At 23.9% G+C, this 22151-nt stretch overlaps 2 protein-coding genes across 2 annotated transcripts; one reads left to right on the forward strand and one right to left on the reverse strand.

The window, feature by feature from the left end:
• Nucleotides 1-15: 15 nt before the first annotated feature.
• LOC127289380 (general transcription factor 3C polypeptide 5) lies at nt 16-7098 on the reverse strand. The gene is made up of 7 exons (XM_051317291.1): nt 6798-7098; nt 5785-5982; nt 5264-5633; nt 4575-5147; nt 600-805; nt 323-506; nt 16-224 (listed from the first exon to the last, which is right to left on the reverse strand). The coding sequence occupies exons 1-7, from the start codon at nt 6945-6947 to the stop codon at nt 22-24; spliced, it is 1884 nt and encodes a 627-aa protein (XP_051173248.1). The 5' UTR covers nt 6948-7098; the 3' UTR covers nt 16-21.
• A 523-nt stretch (nt 7099-7621) lies between these two features.
• LOC127289391 (E3 ubiquitin-protein ligase MARCHF2-like) lies at nt 7622-14087 on the forward strand. The gene is made up of 4 exons (XM_051317311.1): nt 7622-7884; nt 8143-8306; nt 12748-12974; nt 13249-14087. The coding sequence occupies exons 1-4, from the start codon at nt 7749-7751 to the stop codon at nt 13478-13480; spliced, it is 759 nt and encodes a 252-aa protein (XP_051173268.1). The 5' UTR covers nt 7622-7748; the 3' UTR covers nt 13481-14087.
• The last annotated feature ends 8064 nt before the right edge of the window (nt 14088-22151 follow it).

A 22151-nucleotide genomic window follows, 5' to 3' on the forward strand; every position in this document is an offset into this window, starting at 1 on the left:
TGTTTTTTTTTCTAACTAAAATTATTCGTTGTCATTAGCAGCGATTGATATGTCATCGCTTACAGGTTCATCACCACCAAATGATTCAACTGATTCTGGTTCTGAGTCATTTGGTGAATTAATAATTTGCAAATTTGCCTTTCGTCTCACCATTGGTTTACGTTTATTATCAGAAGTCATTTTTCGATTTGAAAATTTCTTTCGTCGCGGTAATGATGTTGGATCTGGAAAATGAAAATTTATCATCAATTAAATAGATGAAAAAAAAAAAATTATTGAAAAAAGTGTAAAATTGATTTTTGTAATTTTTGTTTTAACGTACGATCTTCTGGAATGTTATTTTGTTTACGGAGTTCGGCACGAATTTGTCGATTGATTATTTCTCGACATTGTGCATCAAAACCACTAGGTAACCAGCCTAATTTTATGTCACATTTCGTTCCAGCCAAGGGTTTTGGAAGTTTTCTTAACATTTCTTGAATTTCTTCCACATGAATGTCGCAATACTATTGAAAAAACAAAAAAAAACATTTAAAATTAGAAAAAATTCAAAAATTTCGAAAATATTTTTAGCTTTAACAATATTTTTTATAACGAACCATATAAAACATCTGTCGAGAGGGAGGAATGACACCTTCTTTATAGATATAAACATTTTCGTTTAAATTGCGTTTTTTCTTTAGTGTCTCTTGACTAAAATTTGGTGAGAGAATCGTTGTTTTTTGCTTGGAAACTGGAGTCGATTTGTATGGCAAATTATATTCGGAATAATTTCTTTTACATTTGACAGTGGCTCCCAAACCATCTGAAATATTTTTTTTCTCGTTTAAATAAAATTTAATAAAAAAAAGTAATTAACAAAAAAAAAAAAAAAATGGAGACTTTAAATCGTAATTTGAAGAAAGTATAGATGAAGTATCCAAAAAGTATAATTGTGGTTGAATGAAAAATACCCAACATAATAAAATTGAATTCATCAGTTAAATGTATAAGAAAATAATATAATTTTAAAAAATAATCGATTTTAAAATTATTTAAATCATTTAATAACTGAGTATAAGAAATAATTAATTTTTTTATAACTAAAATTTGAAAAATTAAATTAAACAAAAAAAAATTTATTCTGAACATGAATTAAGTGGAGAGACCGATGAAATTTCAACTCATCGAAATTAATGTTGTCAGTTTTTTTTCTGCCATTATTTGGGATCTAAAATTATTGTGAATTATTAAAATTAAAAAAAAAAATTTTTTCACTATTTTAGAAATTTTTTTGTTTGAAAATATTAAAATATTTTAAAAATCCATACGATTGATTGTTCAGAATCAAGAAAAAAACCTACAAAAAAATTTCCGATCAAAAATTGTGGAAGAAGTTGAATTTTTAAAGAATAATTAATAAAATTTAAACCAAGCATAATTGGTTTTGTTTAGAGGTATTAATTCAAAAAAAAATTTTTAAACCTGAAATCATATTTCACTATATGAAAAATGAAAAAATAGTAATCTTTAACAATTTAACAATTTTTCTTTTATTTTTTAAAAAATTGAATTTTCTCAAAATCCATACGATTGATTGTTCAGAATCATGAAAAAAGTGTATTAAAAAATCTGCAATAAAAAAGTAATAAAAATTGACATAGAAGTTTAAATTAGTTTTTTAAAATTTCGAGTTTTATTTAAAAAATTATGAATGAATTAATTGTTTTTGTTTTTAAATATATTCAGGCCTCGGATCGACTTAAAGGTACAAAAAAAGTCGTTTTAGTCGATTTATATTCAAAAAAAAGTCGATTTTTTTTATTTTAACAAAAAAGTTTTATAGATTTTTAAATAAAATTTTTTTTTTTAAATAATAATAATAATAATATTGGAAGAGTTAAAGTTAAAATTTTTAGAAATAATTGAATTTCAAAAGATTTTGTTAATTTTCAAACAATAATTAAATTTTATAGAACTAAAAATAATTTATCAAATAATTTTAGATAACATTTTTTAAAAGTAGGTAATTGAATTTTTTATAGATTTACAATTGAGATTTTTGAAATTAATTCAACTTCAAGTGATTTTTAATTACAAAATTTTTGATGATTTCACTAAAAAATTGATTAGAAATTGTGGACAAAAATACAATAATGGGAAAACCATTTTTTTAAAAATAGTTTCAGGTAGTTGAATTTTCGAAGAATATTAAAAAAAATAGTTAAAAATAATTGCATTTCAGGAGAGTTATTATAAGAATTATTAAATTTCAAAAACTTTTAAATGGAAAATTTTAGAACCTTTTAAATTGAAATTATTGAAAATAATTGAAATTCAATTGAAAAGTTTGAAAATAATTGAATTTTAGTTGATTTTGGATTGAAAATTTTGATAATTACTTTTGAATTGAAATTTTCGATAATAATTTAATTTTTGTTGATTTTTGGTTGAAAATTTTTATAATAATTAATTTTGAATTAAAATTTTTGAGAATAATTGAATTTTAGTTGATTTTGAATTGAAATTTTTGAAAATAATGGAATTTTTTTTGATTTTTAATTCAGATTTTGGAAAATAATTGAACCTTAAAAGAGTTTGGAATTAAAATTTTTTAAAATAATTGAATTTCAATTGAAATTTTGGAAAATAATAAAATTGTAAATAATTGAAGAATTTATTAGAAATTACAGACAAGAATTAAACTTAAAAATCTTCTTCATTTCAAAATGCTTTCAGATAATTGAATTTTCGAAGTATATTATTATTATTTGTGAAGAATTTCATTAAAATTATTAAAAATAATTAATTTAGTGAAGAATTTTATTTAAAAATTTGTTAAATAATTAATTTATTGAAGAATTTTATTTAAAAGTTTGTTAAATAATTGAAACAAAGTAGATCTGAAGAAGATCTGCATTTCAATAAAGGGCATATCTTTGAAACCTTTAACTTTTTAATAAGAAAATTTTTTTTTTTTTTAGCACAGTATTGAAACTCTGTCTACATAAACTTCAAGAACTAAGCTTTCCAATTATACAAGTGGACAGATAAAACAAGTTGTCTTCAAAAAGTTATAAATATTTAAAATTGAGAATTATTTTTAACCTGTAACAAAAAAATATTCAACAGGTGTTTGCTTTTTAGGATAAAAAACAGTTGAAGGGAATTTTCTAAGGGGTTATAATTTTAAAAAGCAATAAAATTTGTTTAATATTTTCAATATTTATATGAATAATAAAATACTGAAATAATGCACTGGGTATAAAAGCATGTGTCAAAAATTAACTAGATATATAAATTTTTTATATGAATATTTACATTACATTTTAAAATAGATTTTTATTATAGTGAATTGTTTTAAAAATGTAAAATTGTAATTTTTAAAATTTACCATACGATTTTCATAGACTTTTTTCTATTTAAATTTAATATTCGTAAACTTTCCAATTTCTTTTCTCTTTTTCTTTTCTCTCGCATCTTATCTTTTTTCAGAATGAATTGTTTTGGATCCATTTTTTTGTCTCGAAATAAACATTAAAACTTAACCTTCAGGTTTTAATAATTAATGACAGTTTCTATAAAAAAAATTATAATCGGCAACTTCGTACATAACAATTTCTTTCTAAAAAATTTCGGTCGATTACGGTCGACCGTAATTGATGAATATTTTTACATTATCTTTGCAATAAAGTATTTTTTCTCGAAGCACATTCACGGGATGTTAAATGGCACATGTGAAAATATATACAAGTACTTTTCGAATACTTTTATATGATTTTCATCAAGTATCACTCGTATTACGGTTGTTTTCAAATTTTGTCCACACGTGTTTTCGTTTATTTAACTTATAATAGTTTTTTGAAGACATGAAGCACATCAATTTATTATGTCTCAAAATAATTATAGTAACTTGATCTTTGATTTCCCATAAGTTATTTTAACGTGCCGCTTGTCTTATAAAAGAAAAATCATAAATACGATGATTACGGTCGAAAAGGTTAAAAGTGAGGGACAACTTTTAAAAGCTTATAAATTTTTTCACAATTAATAAAATATTAATTTCCCTGCGAAAATGTGTTCCCCGATTAATTAACATTGAAAAAACATATTTCAGAATTATTAATTTTTGTTAAATCTAAAACTATATCGTTTAAAGCATCAGAAAGTATGGTTAAGGACAAGTAGACATTGTTAAAAATCGCGTATTAAAATTGAAATAATTATTTATGTATTTAATAAATTAAAGTGGAATCTTTTGGAAATGATTGATTGTATCAAGCATTAATATTTCCAACAAAAACCAACGAAAAATTTATTAAAATTACCAAAATATATGCGAGGGACATTAAAGTTAAAGGTTCTAGAGATATGCCCACAAAAAAAACGTATTTTGTTTAAAAATTTTGTAATAAAAAATGTAAAAAAAAAGTCGAAAAAAGTCGTATTTTTGAAAAAAGTCGGAAATAGTCGAAAAAGTCGTATAATCCGAAGCCTGTACATTACAGTTTTAAATACTTAATATTGACAAAAAAAAAAAAAATTGACAATTTTGTTTAATTCAATAAATTACAAATAAAAGAAAATTTTCTTACGCATTGCTTTTAGTCGATAGTCCAAAGTTTGATATTTCCTTGCAGTTGAATCTTTTCTTGGATCGTAACCAAGTTTCACCCACATAACACGCCATGGACCAGTGAGAAAATAATAAGCAACTGAGGGCAATAAAATTTTTAATTGATCACTAGTGAAATTTGTTTTATGCATTAATGCATTTTTTGACCATACTGGACGTTCTTGGAATAATTTTTCAATTTTTTCCAAATGAAAATTTTGTAAAAATTTCACTCTCATTGCCGTATCAATGCCAATTGGTGGTTTAAATGGAACTTCAGGATCAGTGAAATTAACAAAATTCGTAAATCCATGACGTCGTTTTCTCGTTTTTCCAATAACATTCATTGGCTCTGAATCTAAAACAGTTTTTGGCACATACTGTTGAACGCTGACCATTCTACTGAATGCTGCCGGTGGTAAAAAATATGGCACATCAACGTCTAACCATTTAAAACGTGGTATGTCCATTGGATAAATTTTATTGTATATACATTCCTCCTCGTTTGTTTGTGGATTTTTTGTTATTGGCAAATATTGAAAATCGCATAAATCTGAAATATATCCAAATATAATAATTGCCAGTTATTTTTTTATAATGTAATATACATATATATATATATTTTTTTTTCAATAAAATAAAAGATATAATTGATTTTTTTTTGTATACTTGTGAATTTAAATTCCGTGTCGACTCGTCCTAAAACTTTTAACTTTGGCAATTGATAATTTTGATCGGAAGATAAATTTTCATATTTTTGTCTATCGAAAGCAGGTGGAATATTTTCTGGTGCACCATAAGGATTATTTTTATTATTCTCATCGTTATCGGAATTATTTACATTACTATGTTTTCTAGTATTTTGTGTATTAGTTTGTTGTAATAATTCATTATCATTTACTTGAACGGCTCTCGATTTTTTTACTCTCACACGTAATAAAAAACCACATGTATTATTTCTATCGCCACATGCTGGTTTACTGTAACCATCTTCTGGTCTAAATCGCAATTCTAATCGTCTATTATTTACATCAACTGCCTGAAAAAAAAGAGAATATTTATTATATACAATAATTATAATAATGAAAATATTTTTTATTTAATTTAAATATTATTTACTATAAAAAAATTTTAAGAATAAAAAAATTATATATATATATGTTTTTTTTAAATATAATTTATGAAAATACCTTTGATATTCCATTAAGTCCTCCTAGTGTTTTGATTGCATTGTCAGGATTTATTACATTTCCCGGATATTTAATGCAAATTAATTTACGATCAAATCTATGACCACCGGGAAGAATTGCGCCAGTAAATTCTTTGGCACTTTCAATAACTCTTAAATATGGTCTTTTACTTTTTTGTGAAGTTGAAGTACTAGGACCCTAAAGATTAATTAATTTTTTAAACTAATTTAAAAATTAAATTAAAATTTAAAAAAATTTTAAACTAGATTTGTTTCTTTATTTAATATACTTGTGTAACAATGCTTAAGAGAGTTGAGTTTTACTCGCAGACAAAATTAACAAAATAAAAATATAAAAATAATAAATAATAAAAAAAAAAAAAAAATTTTCTGAATAAAAACAAAAAATTAATAATTACTATAGAAATATTTAATATTTACATTAAATAATTACAAAAACACAGATAAAGAAATAATTATATTTTTTTCACTTTCCTATCAATTTTTTTTTCTTTTCTTTATAATTTATTTTATAATTTTTATTTATTTATCTTTAAAATATTTTTGATATCTTTTTTATATATATATATTGTTACTTCTTTTTTGACTTTTTAATTTTTTGTACGATTTTCTTATTTTATATTAAATAACATTAAATTATTTTAGAATTTATAATTTCTTTGTTTGGTATTTATATTTTTTGATAAACTCTCATGAAGTAAAAAAAATAAACTCCAATTTTGATTAAAATTATTTTTCCGAATATTTTCTTTTATTTTCATAATTTTTCTTTATAAATAAATAAATAAATAAATAAATAAATAAATAAATAAAAAATATATAAATCATACTTCGAATTTAATAAAAAAAAAAAAGATTGAAAATTTAATTTTGAAATTAAAAAATTCAATTATATTCAAAACAAAACAGAATGAACATAACCTTAAAACAAAATCTAAATTTATTTTCTATTTCATTTAGTGAATAAATTTTTGATGGAAACAATGTACTTACATCTTCGTCGATGTTTAAATCTTCATTTTCAAAAACCAAAGAATCTTCACTATCAATTTCATTTTGACAATCCTCGAGTGTAAAATCTTTGTCCTTATCATTTTCATATTCATTTAGATCACTTTCAATTGATTCATTTGACTCACTCATATTTTCTCTTTATTGTAAATAATAAATAATTACATTGATAAATTAATTATTATTAAAGTTTATTGTTTATTTACAGTTATACTAAAAAAAAACACGCATATATATAGTTATTAAATTAAGGTTATGTTATTAACTGACAGTACCGGGTGATGATTAATGTTGTTGGCAACACTGACTTTGCAATATGTAATAGAAGCTTTCAAGAAAGTAAGGTTGGTTGCCATTCTACAGGCACTTTTTCACAATGTAAATGATTCACGTAGTCACAAGTGTTTTTTTAAAAAATGAAACCCGGTAAATGGATAATAATTATAATGTTAATATAATAAACATTTTATTTCAAACTAAGATTAAAAAAATTAAAATTTAAAAATTATTTTTGTAATTAAAAAAAACAATTTTAAAAAATTTATTATTGATACCTATTTTGTTTCAATTAATTTTTATTAATTTATTATAAATTAATAAAAAAAATTATAATAATTTTTTTGATACATTAAACACTTTTAATTGTTAATATTAAAAGAAATAAAAAAATAATTATTTACAATTAAATTTAAAAAGTGTCCTTCTTTAAAAAAAAAAAAATAATAATAATTTTACTGAAAAGTTCATGCTAATTAAGAAAGATGGCACATCATTATTTTGTATATTAAATTTCGTTATCAAATGATTCGGAACTATAATGAATCATTGCGAGTTCAATGAAGGTCATAAATGTCTATTAAAAAGGGAGAAAAAAAGTTATGAATTTTCGAGTGACAAAAATTATTATTCCATTTATCATCAAATTTTCCTGACATGGAAAAAATCAATTTAATGGAAAATGTCAATTCAAATAATAATAATAATAATTTTTCTCCTACTATTCAAAATTCATTAATACCAAGTGAAAGAAGCAACATTAATTTATTGTGCTGTAGAATTTGTTTTGAAGGTAAAATAAAATAATTTACAATATACTCAAATAATATTTTTCATAGTAAATTAATTATATATATTTTTAATTTAATGAAAATTCGCAATTTTAATTATTATATTAATATTAAAATTACATTTATTATATTTACATTAAAATTATACATAAATTATTTTTATTTTAAAATTACGTTAATAAAAAAAATTATATATTTACATTATTATTAATAGTAATAATTTAAAAAAATAAATAATATATTTTTATTTTTTTTTTAAGATGAAAATTCTGGTGAGTTAATTGATCCTTGCCAATGTTCAGGTTCATTGAAACTTGTGCACACGAAATGTTTAGAAAAATGGCTTTCAATTTCAAATACAGATCGTTGTGAAATTTGTAAATACAATTTCCCAATAGAGAAGAGGGACAAACCTATTATCGAAGTAAGTATTTGTTTTCTAATCAATAAACATTAATGAATGATTCTTCTAAAAATGACCATTCAAATGTTCAATGTCAATATTAGAAAAAGCTGATTAATATTTCTTTCATGATAATTAAAGTACCTATATTTCAATTTAATAATTAATTAATAAATTCAATAATTTGTACATTAAATATATTAAAGTTCGAAATTTATTCTTCATTTTTGTATGGAAAAAAATGAAAATTATTTTTTTTTTTTTAAATAATATCCATATATATTTTAAAAAAAATACACTTGTTTTTTTACATAAAAAAAAGTATAAAAAAATCGGATCCAATGTTTAAATAATTTATTTGTTTGTAAAAAAAAATTATTATTTTTTGTATAAAAATTTAAAAAAAATTTTTCGATAACATATTTCGAAAGTCGAGCAAAAAATTTAAGCTTTTTTTTCTCTTGGCAAAAATTCAATACTTTTGGAGTTAGATGCCATTAAAAATACCCAGATATCACATTAGCTTGCAGCAACTTTGTAGCAAACTTGCCGCGCAATATTGCCAACCTTACACGCCAAAATTGCCGTAAGCTTCAAATGTCCCAGCTGACCGAAAGCTTGCATGGTAAGCTTTCCGAAAGATTGCAGTGTAAGGTTACTTCCTGAAATGCTCCGTAAGCTTGCACGGTAAACTTGTAGAAAAGTTGGTGCAAGGTTGCTAAATAACCTATTGCTTTAAACCTAAATAAATTTTTTTCTCAATATTTCGTCTATTTTATATAATTAAATTTATATAATAAAATTTTTATAATAAAATTATATAATAAAATTTATAAAATAAAATTATATAAATTAAACGAAATATTAAAAAAAAAATAATTTTTTTAGGTTCAAAGTAAGGTTATTTGACAAACTTGCACCAACCTTGCTACAAGCTTACTGAGCAATCTTGCGATAATCTTATTATGCAATCTTGCAGTAACTTTACACTGCAATCTTTCGGTAAACTTACCATGCAAGCTTTCCGTTAGGTGGGACATTTGAAGTTTGCGGCAAGGTGCAAGGTTGGCAATAATGCGTGGCAAGCTTGCCGCAAGGTTGCTGCAAATCTGGGTAAATATAACCAAAAAAATGTTGGGAGCTTAGGTGCCTTTTGTCACGGAGCGTCACTTTGGTGTGGAATACATCATATGTAAATAAATAAATATTTTTACAAAACATGAAATAGTTACAAGAACACACAATAATAGAAATATTTTATAAAATACGCCCAATCAAAAATTTACACCGAAAAAAATAAGTTCTTAATTTTAGAGGATTCCTCTTCTTTTGACGCATTTTTTCCTCTTATATATGAGCACTAAAGTATTCATATCTAATTAAGAGGATTTTCCTCTTCTATATTTTGAGAGGAATAATCTCAAATACAGAGATATTCATCCTACGTTAAGTTCAGAAATGTCAATCTTCTTTATTTAATTAGAAGAAATTATATGGGTTAGTTCACCCTTTAGAACTTGGATTTATTTATTTATAGGAAAGTAAATCATTTTAGAGAACGAAACATGGTAAAAACACGATTTTCTATTTAATAAAAATACTAAAAAATTTTTTAGTTTATGAAAAATACTTTTAACTTAGGTTAATTTTAAAATAAAATGAATAGTATGCAAATGAAAAAGTTTATGAATTATTTACATAATAATTTTTATTTACTTCCTTCCAAAAAATCGAAAAAGTATAAATTTATAAACATTCCTACAAATAAAAATATGGAAGAGAAAAATTCATTCTTATTTTTATTTATATAAAAATGAATATATTTTTAAAATAATATTTATAGATTATGATGCTGAAAAAATTTAATTCTAACTGTAATATTACAAAATTCTAATCATAGAAAGAATAGGGGTTAAACACATTGACATTAATTTATTACGAAGCTGTAAAATGAAAAATTCTGTAATTTTTTGCCTAAAAAATATTTCTTGTAGTTTTCATTAATCAGCAAATTATAAAAAAAATATTTTTTAGGCAAAAAATTATAGAATTTTTATTTTAAAAAATCGTTTATCATAAACGTTGCGCACTTCAGCTTCGTAATTTATTATAATAACATTATTGATTATAAGTAATTAATATTATTTTCAAAACTACAGATGTAATTTGTTAGTCCCACTTTACATAGAAGGTTTCTTAGTGGGATGTCCATTATTTATTTTTTAACTGTCAGTTTTGGAACAGTTTAAAGGTATGCGTAAAAAAACAAAAAACTATATTTCTAGAGGAATAATCTCAATTATAGAAAAAAAATCTCAATTGAAAAAGAATACTTTTAATCGAAAAAGAAAGATTAAAAGTAATCATCTAACCAAAATGTTCTTAAATAAAAAAAAAGAATCCTCTATTTTTTAGATGAATATTCATATATTGAAAATAAAATGTAAAAGTAAATGTTGAGAGGAATTTTCTTCTCATTTTAAGATTTTATTTTTTTCGGTGTACTAATGGCGCAGTACTGGCGCAGTACTGGCACGCAGTATTGGCGCCAGAGTTGGCGTAACTTTGGGATGATAACATTTTATCAGTATTGGCTACCAGAGTTGGCACCAGTACTGGTAATCCACTGCTGGTTCAGTACTGGCCGAGTACTGGCAGTTTTGTAATTTATTGTATACGAAAAGAAAGCTTTAACTGTAACAAAGATAAGTTGCACTGCAATAGTGAAATCTCTGCTCCAGGTAATACTTTTTTGGTATACTTAGGAAAAAGTGTCTGGAATTTTTAGTAACCCAAGACAAATTAAATATTAATTAAATTAGTCAACTAATTAATATTTTATTATATAAAATTGAAAACACAAAGAATTTTTATTCTTTCTTATAATATATATTGCGAATTATTAGTTTAAAAAATCAGCCTAAATTCGCACCTAGGCAGTGGAATTTAACTGAGAATCAGTCGTTTTTACTGATTCCCAGTGAAATACCACTGGTAAATTAAAGAAAACTGAGCCACTGATTTGAATTCAGTGAAATTTTCACTGATTCAGATTTAGAGTGTGAGCCAGTAATTATTAAAAAAAAATTTTCTAAATTATTTATAAATTAACATTAAATTTTTATTTATAATTCACTTTTGGAAAAAAACTGAAGAATAACATCTAGAAACAAATTATAATAATTTTATTGACCATTGAAATATATATAAGTTTGTAGGTTTAACTATTTTTTTATAATTTCTATTAAGGAAGTTTAATTATATATTTTATATTATTAATAATATAACATTTGTGCAATTTTACTTGCGATTGTATTTAATTTTTTAAATTAAATTCATATAGTATAAATTTTATTTTGAAAAATATTAATTTTTTATAAACAAATTTATTTATTTTTAGTTTGATCTGTTAAAATTTTGTTTGGTTTATTGCATATTTGAAAACAAATAGAAAATCTTGCAAAATATTTTAGACTTGGTCTCAGGAAACTTTTTGATTAAATAATTTTACCCACATAAAAGCAAAATAAAGTACATATTTTAATTTTGAAAAATAAAATCAAGTTGAAAAAATTTTGATGAACAAAACATTTAAACAAAAAGATTCATCGGCTGCACTCTAGAACTTTTTTTTTTTTTTTTTTTGTACTGGGAGGGTGGTACTGCAACAGTACTGGATACAATGAAAATACCAGTACTGGTTCAGTACAGACTTCCCAGCCTCGGCAGCCAATATTGAACCAGTACTGCGCCAGTAGTCAACTCTGGTATAATACTACCCAAGAAGCACGTAATATAACCTCAATGTCAAGGTAATATTACATGTAAGATTCGTAATATAACGTTGTAATATTACAGTAATCTTACAGCGATCTTAAAATGTCCGCCTCAAGGTAATATTACCGGTAATGTTACTGTAATATTACGCGCTAATATTAAGGTAATATTACAGTAATATTGCAGTAATATTATACCGTAATATTAAGGTAATATTACAAGAGAATATTACAGTAATATTATGGGAACATTTCTTTACGAAAAAAATCTACCCATCCAGGGAATCGAACCCCGAACTCAAAGCACACGAGTCCAGAGTTTTACCAACAAGCCAAATTGACTTATAATATTTTTACGTTTTTTATGCTTTATGAATAACTCAAATCAGTCTGTAATATTACTGTAATATTACCGTTAATATTACAGTAATATTCCCGGTAATATTACCTTGAGGCGGACATTTTAAGATCACTGTAAGATTACTGTAATATTACAGCGTTATATTACGAATCTCACGTGTAATATTACCTTGATATTGAGGATATATTACGTGCTTCTTGGGTAAAATTTTTGGTTGGGACAATTTCATAAAAAAATTTTCAATTATACCTAATATTTTATAAATATACTTGTAAAATGTCTTTATTAAATATCTAAAAATTGAAAAATATTATGTATGTATTAGTCAATATGGCTGTGGTGGAAGGCAACACGAATTTACAGATGGAGAGGAATCGTTGCAGATATAATCTGTTTAATTGTTTTGACACCACTTTGTTTAGCAGCTTCTTACATGTGTGGTGTAGGGGCCACAATATATTCACATATGAAAATTTGGGAAGGATTCGGATTAGCAATTTTATGTTGCTTATTAATGGGAACATATTGTCTTTGGCTATTTATTATATTAAGGTACTTTCATTTTTTTTACAGCCAAATAATTTTTATTTGAATTAAATAAATTTTATTTCAATCAATAATTTCTGTATTTGAAAGAAAATATCATTTCAAATAATAATATTATTTGATACAATAATAAATATTTATTTTAATAATAGTCAAGTAATTGAATATTTGAATTAAATAATTTTTTTTTTCAGTGTAATGATAAATATACCTATTATAATTACTGCTAATTATTATATAATTATACTAAAATTGTGAGAAATAATAAAAAGTTTTTTAGGTTTCATTATAAATCTTGGAGACACTGGTGTAATCTTAATCAGGATATAACACTTTTAGTGAAGCATCGAGATCCGAATCAGTCACAAAACTTGGAAATTCAATTGAAACGAAATAATCGTGAAAATGAGGAAAATTCTAATCTCCCTATGAATTCTATAATTCCTTGGTTTTGCACTTATCATAGATTCGACTATATGTTTAATGTTCATATGAATACCAGTTATGTTTGATCTGAATTTTTCCTTCTTATTTTATATATTTATATAGAAATTCTTTAATTTTTATTCAAAAGTATAAGAAAATATTATTATTTGTTGTTACATGTATTTTCTTATACAATTACTTGTTTACGTTGAAATAAGTACATTGTTTTTTTTTTCAATCGAACAATGAATGATTATATATGGAAATTGTAAAAGTCAACTCAGAAACAAAGTTTATTAAACATTAATTTATACATATGAATATAGTTCGATTCAAAATAATAAAATGTTAAAAAAACAAATTTTTCAAAGAAAAAAGTAATAAACATTTTGTAATAATTTTTTTTTTTTTATTAATTTATATTTAAAGTGGGATATTATATTTTTCATATCTTGTATTTGTTGAGATAGTTACTTTTTCTATTGAAAAATTTGTTTATTTTTTAAATTTTCTTTTTTTAATGGAAAATTTTGCAAAAGTTGTTATACTATATATATAATAAAATTTTTCAATTGTGTTATACATAAATTCACGAGAGAAATTTTAACTAGTATTATTATTTTCTCTAAATTTTTTATGACACTAATAATGATTACTGAGTTGTTTTTAACAATAAATTTTTCACGATTGATATATGTTTTATATTTTTTTCTTTTAAGTTATACGCATTGTGTAAAAATTAAAAATACTGTAATTTTAGAAAATACAGTTTTTTTAAAAGTATATCTTGCGCGAAATTTACAAATTTCTTGTTTTATTTGTTTAATACATTTGTTTTAATTTCACAAAGTTTATAAAGCAATGACGCACTCGAATAAAAAACTGATGTATTTAAAACTTGATTAAAATGTATATTTTTGACATCTGCTTCTCTCTGTTTTTCTCTACTCTTATTACCCGCATGTATTTATTACTAAGTACTCAACGCGTTTATGATAAACGATTTTTAAAGAAATAATTTTTTAAAATCAAAAATTCTATAATTTTTTGCCTAAAAACTATTTCTTATAGTTTTTATTAATCAATAAATTGTAAAAAAAAATATTTTTTAAGCAAAAAATTATAGAATTTTTCATTTTAAAAAATTAAAACGCTTTTATACCTCACCGATCCCGAGTACACTTGCGTCGTGTACCATTGGAGTAAAATAGACAGAAATATCTTTTGTCTCTTAGTCAATATTTTCATTTTTTTATTTTATTTAAACTTAGGAACATAATTTTTCTTTAGGGTCATTCCATTTTATTTCACTTATAGTCGTTGCGGTCTATTTTTAGAAAAATTTGATATTTCGTATTAATGACTTTGAATATCCGTACAATTCATTTTTGACAATTATTTTATGAAATTTTTTTTTATTTACGTTGAAATTTAGTTTTTAAGTTGAGTTGCACGGAAAATAGGTTAGTTTGACAGCTTTGGAAATTTTATAAAAAAGAACAGAAATAATTCAGTTAGTAAATTTTTTTTCATTAATATTTGTTTAAAATAGTCTAATTTACCAATGTTAATTGATAATTGTGTAAAAAAAGCCAAAATACTACGTGAAAATTAATATTCAAACTTACCTGTAAAATGTTAAAATTTGTCACATTTTGTTTATATTTTCCAAGAAAGTTTATAAATATTATAAAATTTATTACTACCTAACAATAAGTACTTTCCATGTACTTTCACATGATATGTTGGCTTTTTATTTTTATAATATAGAAATATGTGAAATTTTACCTTGAATATTGAACTTTTCAGGATTTTATCAGATTTTGAACACTTATATCTTCGCAGGCGATTAATGAAAAAATCCCATTTTGGTTTTAAAATTTAAGTTAAATCTTCTTTATTCATCTTATCAAAATTTGGTGATGGAGAACGAGCTACTTTTTATTTTTATTCACTTTAAAAAATCCACCTTAAAATACGAATTTAAAGGTTAAAAAACAAATAATTTTATAAAACTGAAGTTGGTTTTCTCAAAATAGATTTATTTGTATGAATTTTATTTATAAAATTACTTGTTTTTTAACCTTCAAATTCGTATTTTACGGTGAATTTTTTGAAGTGAATAAAAATAAAAAGTAACTCTTTTTCCATCACCAAATTTTGATAAGATGAATAAAGAAGATTTAACTTAAATTTTAAAACCAAAATGGCATTTTTTCATTAATCGCCTGCGAAGATATAAGTGTTCAAAATCAGATAAAATCCTAAAAAGTTCAACATTTAAGGTAAAATTTCACATATTTCTATATTATTAAAATAAAAAGCCAACATATCATGTGAAAGTACTTGGAAAGTACTTATTGTTAGGTAGTAATGAATTTTATAATATTTATAAACTTTCTTGGAAAATATAAATAAAATGTGACAAATTTTTACATTTTACAGGTAAGTTTAAATATTAATTTTCACGTAGTATGTTGGCCTTTTTTACACAATTATCAATTAACATTGGTAAATTAGACTATTTTAAACAAATGTCAATGAAAAAAAATTTACTAACGAATTATTTCTGTCCTTTTTGCTTCCTTGTGGAGGAAGCTTTGTAGTCCTTTCATTTATAAAACTTTTCAAAGTGGCGGAAACAAATTTTTTTCTTTATAGAAACATGTTATATGAGATCCTGATCAATTGTCCGGATGTATGTATGTGTGTGTGTGTGTGTGTGTGGATCCCTTTTTTGTTTAGAAGATAACATTAACAGGTTTTAATGGATTTAGATAAAATTTGGTAGGCTCATTTATCATATTAATATCTCAAATCTGACCAAAGGATTTTGAAAAATATCCCAAAAAAAAAATTTTATCGTCTTTTTTCCAAAAATTTTTTTTTAATCGAAAAAATTTTTAAATAGAAAAATTTAAGGTTATATATAATAAAATCGTTTTCCTTACGTCAAGACGAATCGATCGATATATATAAAGTATACATTTAAGGTAAATTTAAAGAATTAATGAAAGTAAAAAAATCAAAATTTCACATTTAGGCTATAAAATTTTGTGATTTTTTAAATTGAAGTTTATATATGAAATAATTGTATCCCTTACGTCAAGACGAATCGATCGATATATATAAAGTATACATTTGAAGTAAATTTAAAGAATTAATGAAAGTTAAAAAATCAAAAATTGACATTTTGGCAATAAAATTTTGCTTTCTCCACGAGGAAGCAAATTTTTTTGCTGATCGTAAAGAGGAAGCAAAATGTAATGAACATCTGAATTTACAACTTGTAAAATTAAAATGTTTAACGTTATAAATTTACAAAGCATAATAAATTAACATTGTTGAATAAGTTATTTTACATTCGGCGTGTAAATCGACACAAAATTTTTTTTACAGTGTAAAGTTCAAACTTTAGTTTAAGCTCAAAAAATAGGTTATATGCAACTCAAAAATGAATTACAAATGACTTTAAGGTCATGGTGTAAGAACGGGGTAAGTCCACGTCAGAAATATCAGAATCTGCAAGTGGTTCTTCGATTTTAATGATACTTGGTAAAATTATAGCTTTATATAAGAGCAATGTGTAAGTAAAAGGAATTTTTAAAATATCTAAAATTGTAGGAGTTATATCACTTTTAATTTTGATATTGCATTTTTTCTTTCCTTTATATCACGGTCAATTTTCAACCGATTTTGATGAATCAAAAACGATTTTTTTCAGAAAATTACGTATTTTCAGAAAATTTTAAAATAAAAATAAAATTTTGTTATTTAAATAGAAAAAAGTAAAAAACAAAATTTCTTTTAGATTTTTTTTCAATTTCGACCTCTTTTTTTAATTTTTAATTTTTTAATAATATTCCTTTTTATTTTATCTTTAATTTAAAAAAAATTCATCCTGGAGACTTTTTTAGATCTCGTGATATTGTTCTTTAAATATCCACATCTCAAGAAAACTAGGATCCAGATTTGTGTTTCTACTTTCATTTGTTTTATAATATTATTGTTACAAACTAGAAACTTTCGCGTAATAATGTTTTTATTTTTAAATTACTTGACTAAAACAAGTGAAAATTCAAGCAAATCAATATTTTATTAATAGATTTGAAGCAAAGTTTTTATTTTTAGTAATATTTATAATTTAAAATAAATTGTAATGAAACCTTAACAATGCAACTTGAAATTGTAGCTGAAGTTTTTAGCGCTTTCTTTTAGAGGATTCTAAAACAAATAGTTATTCATAACCATAAAAAATTTCAACAAACAAATGAAAGTAATGATAGAAGCAAGTCCTGCGGTTTTCAAATTGATGAAGACTTATAATACTTAAAGGACGATATCACGGGATCTAAAAAAGTCTCCAGGATGAATTTTTTTTTAAATTAAAGATAAAATAAAAAGGAATATTATTAAAAAATTAAAAATTAAAAAAAAGAGGTCGAAATTGAAAAAAAATCTAAAAGAAATTTTGTTTTTTACTTTTTTCTATTTAAATAACAAAATTCTATTTTTATTTTAAAATTTTCTGAAAATACGTAATTTTCTGAAAAAAATCGTTTTTGATTCATCAAAATCGGTTGAAAATTGACCGAGATATAAAGGAAAGAAAAAAATGCAGTATCAAAATTAAAAGTGATAGGGTAAGTGTACTAATTACGGCGAGTGCACCAATTATGGCGCGTTCATAAAAAATAACTATTATTACTATTATATTTAATATAACTGATGCCAAATGATTAAAAAAAATTATTTCAATCTTTTTTTGATACAAATACTTATAAAGATGCACATTTAAACAATTATTAATTTAATTATTTGAGATCAAATTTTTTTCCGCGCCGCAATTGAAACATTTTTAAGATTTCCATTGGCTTCAATTTCGGCGGGCAAAGTATCTTCAAAATACACGTAATTTTGGTCACCGAAATTGATACACCGAAACTGATACAAACTCGCCGCAATAGAAAATTACGGTATTAGTTTTAATTTCTCATATTTGTTTAAATAATCGATTTTTATAGAGTTAAAATTTTTTTTTAATATCTTAATAACATAAGCTTTAAGTTTAATAAGTCTTAAATTGAGTTTATACAATAGAAATGTCGAATTTTCTATTTCAAAGGTGTTTTGACTCGAATCTCGCCGCAATTAGTGCATTTACCCTATAACTCCTACAATTTTAGATATTTTAAAAATTCCTTTTACTTACACATTGCTCTTATATAAAGCTATAATTTTACCAAGTATCATTAAAATCTAAGAACCACTTGCAGATTCTGATATTTCTGACGTGGACTTACTCAACGGTGATTTTTTGGGATTTTATAGTTGAGACATTAAGCTTCAATTTAAGCCCTAGTGGAAGGTTCTACGATCTTTTGTTTCAGTGCTAGAGGTAGTTAAAGTTTGTCAAAAACGCGATTTCTTTACATTTTAAATCCGTTTTTCTCAAAAACTAGAGCAGATATAGAAACTTTTCGTTTACGGATTCGTGTTCAGCATGAAAAAACCTATCACCCAAATAGCACAACTATTTACAGCAATTTTGCAGCAAGTTTGCAATGCCAAGTTTGCAAAATTGCTGCAAATTTGTGGCAAATAGCGATATGTCCTCCCTTTTCCAACTTTGCATTATAAGTTTGCAGGAAAATTTTTCAGAAAGTTTGCAGAAAAATTTCTTTGGTAGTTTGCAGAAAAATTTCTTAGGAAGTTTGCAGAAAATTTTTATGTCAAACTTGAAGAAAACTTGCTAATTATTTGCTCAAGTTCATGTCATGCGCAATAGTTATCTATGGCACCTAGGGCTGCGCAATAGATTTTAGTGGCCTTTTCCACAGGAAAGTTATCCAGTAACAAAATATTATCATATTTACAACTCAAAAATTTAGAAATTTTTTTCTTCAAGTTTGACATAAAAATTTTCTGCAAACTTCCTAAGAAATTTTTCTGCAAACTTCCTAAGAAATTTTTCTGCAAACTACCTAAGAAATTTTTCTGCAAACTTTCTGAAAAATTTTCCTGCAAACTTATAATGAAAAGTTGGAAAAGGGAGGACATATCGCTATTTGCCACAAATTTGCAGCAATTTTGCAGTGCAATTTTGCAAACTTGGCATTGCAAACTTGCTGCAAAATTGCTGTAAATAGTTTTTTCCGCACCAAAAGAAATTTCTAATTTTGTTGGCCTGTGATAATAAATTTAATAATGAACAATTTGCAATTGATCTATATTTTTATAATATAAAGATACATTTACAATATTGAAAAGTTTATCAATATATCTGTTCGTTAACCTTAATCTCAATGTAATGGATGACATGTTGAATTGTCATTAGAAAAGAAAGTTGTAATTTAATAAATGACTGGAGACATACTATTACTCGTAAAAATTGATGGCCGTGGTTATTATAATAGTTGGTATATAATCGCTTTATTGACCCTTTCGAAGGTTTCCGTAAAGTTTGAATTCTTTAAGTTTAGCGACCAAGACTTATTTATATTATATTTCGCAAACTGGGTTATTGTAGATAGTAGTTGTACTTATGAGATTCGGGTCAAATTGTGGATTGTAGCTTTAACACACATATTATATTCTTCACTTGTAGATCGACACGCCGCACCGTGTCGGGTCTTCAGCACCTCACCTCATCATAGCATCGAGGGTCACTCTCGCAAGGATATAAGCAAGAATCTAGAGGCGTAACAGGTAAGACCTCATAGTGGCGCTTGACCCAGAAAACTCTCTCTGTGCTTTTTATCGATACAATTAGGCTGCGCGCGTACGTTAAACTTAAAAAAACAGATTCTCTTTTTTCATTGGTTGAGAAAAAAAAATTTCCAGCAAATTTCTATACAGAAATTCTTGTGCCGCATGTAAAGGATACAATATTATTGTGGTTTTTACAAATCCACTTGGTTTAGGTTATACGCATACAAACTTTTTTTTATTGTACATTTGGTTAAAATTAACCTTTCATTTTTAAAATTTATTTATTTTACACCCAGAAAAAAGATTGCTTGATTTTAAAAATCGCGCCAAAATCTTTCTGTCGTTATTGATACTCATATCCTAATTAAAAATGAATGTTTAATCAAGATAAAACTATATCACTAACATAAAATTTATTTACAGCTAAGGCCCCTTTCACGCGCCGTCACATATATTATGTTTTTGACTTTTTTATATAATTTTTCATAATTTTTTTGTCATAATTAAAAAAAAAGTTCTCTTCGTTTCTTGCTATATTGAGAAAAATGTTCAGTCAGAGCAACCAAAATTTGGTTGGGCCAAAAAAAAAATTTTATTGGTATTTAAGTAACCAAACTATTTGTTTGAGTTAACCAAAAAATTTGGTTGAGTGTTTTTTGTTGCGGCATAACAAAAATGTTTTGTAAGCTCAACCAAATTTTTTTTGTTAGGTCAACAAAAATATTTGGTTGATCAAACCAACAGTTTTTTTTTTGGGTAAAATTAAAAATTTTATTCTACTTTATTTCTTTTCATTTTATCTTTTTTATTTATTTATTATCAATTTAACGTTTAATTTATATTATATTGTATTTATTTCAACTAAACAATTTTGTTGGCCTAACCAAATGTTTGCGGTTGAGATAACTTTACAACTTTGTTTCAGCCAACCAAAATTTGATTACAAGAACCAAAATTGCCATAATCAAACAATTTTGTTGCAAACTTTTTTTTCAAAATCTATTTTTTCAGTGTATCCTTCCCCAAAAAATGAAAAATTGCAACATTTGTTGTCGATCGAAATAATAATAAAAGACTGTGTAATTTTAAATTTTTCTGAAAATTTAAGATAATAATAGGTTTACAAAATATGTATTTACAAATAAGTGTATGTTAGATTTTAGTAACCTACTTTAAAAGTTCTAATCACATTCAGAGTTTTAAGAATACTAGATATTTCATTTATTATGAATTGAGGAAAATATGCTGAACGAACTTCATTAATAATAAAGTTGATAATAGTATACATAATAATAATAATGAAAATAATTAGATTTTTATATACATGTACCTATGTGTATAAAGTCTTATTTATATTTGACGTTCAGAAAGGCTTATATAATTATTTAAATTAGGACAACATATACATGCAAAAACAAATTTCATACACTTTACAATTTTTTAGATTTACATATATATAAGAGTTCTTTTTAAATTTCGTTTATCTGAAAATTAACTACTTGGGTATTTTACATAGAAATTATAGAACATTTTATCTTTATCTAAACTGAAAATATCTTTATTGAAACTTTAATTCTTCAATTTGTCAATAAAAAAAATTGGCAATTTTTAGAGTTGGTTGTAATTAAAATTTCCCCGTTGAAAAAAATGGATTGAAATTAAAAAATTTTTTTTTTTAGTACCATATAGCACTAAAGATATTGTAAAAATATTAAAAATTTTATTAAATTAAATAAATGACAATATTTTTATTTAGTCGCATAAATAATGATTTCTTATATTTATATTTTTCTTAAGTTTTGTAAGCGATTCCAATTATAGAAATGACCATGATATAGTTACCCCTACTATATTGTTATATAAAGTAATCAGATGGTTGCGGCTTTAGTTGTACGTCACCATTGCATACCTTATCAACTGCAAAGCATGCATTTTTAGAGTATATATATAGTGACGCAATGAAATTTAGATCAATTTTTAGAAAAATGCCTTTACCTACGTTTAATCGCGTGAAATTTACTAAACTTTTTAGTCTAAATATTTTAC

Source organism: Leptopilina boulardi, unplaced genomic scaffold (assembly GCF_019393585.1).
Source record: "Leptopilina boulardi isolate dan_hultmark-lab unplaced genomic scaffold, ZJU_Lbou_2.1 LbouV2_408, whole genome shotgun sequence".
Classification (NCBI taxonomy): Eukaryota; Metazoa; Arthropoda; class Insecta; order Hymenoptera; family Figitidae; genus Leptopilina; species Leptopilina boulardi.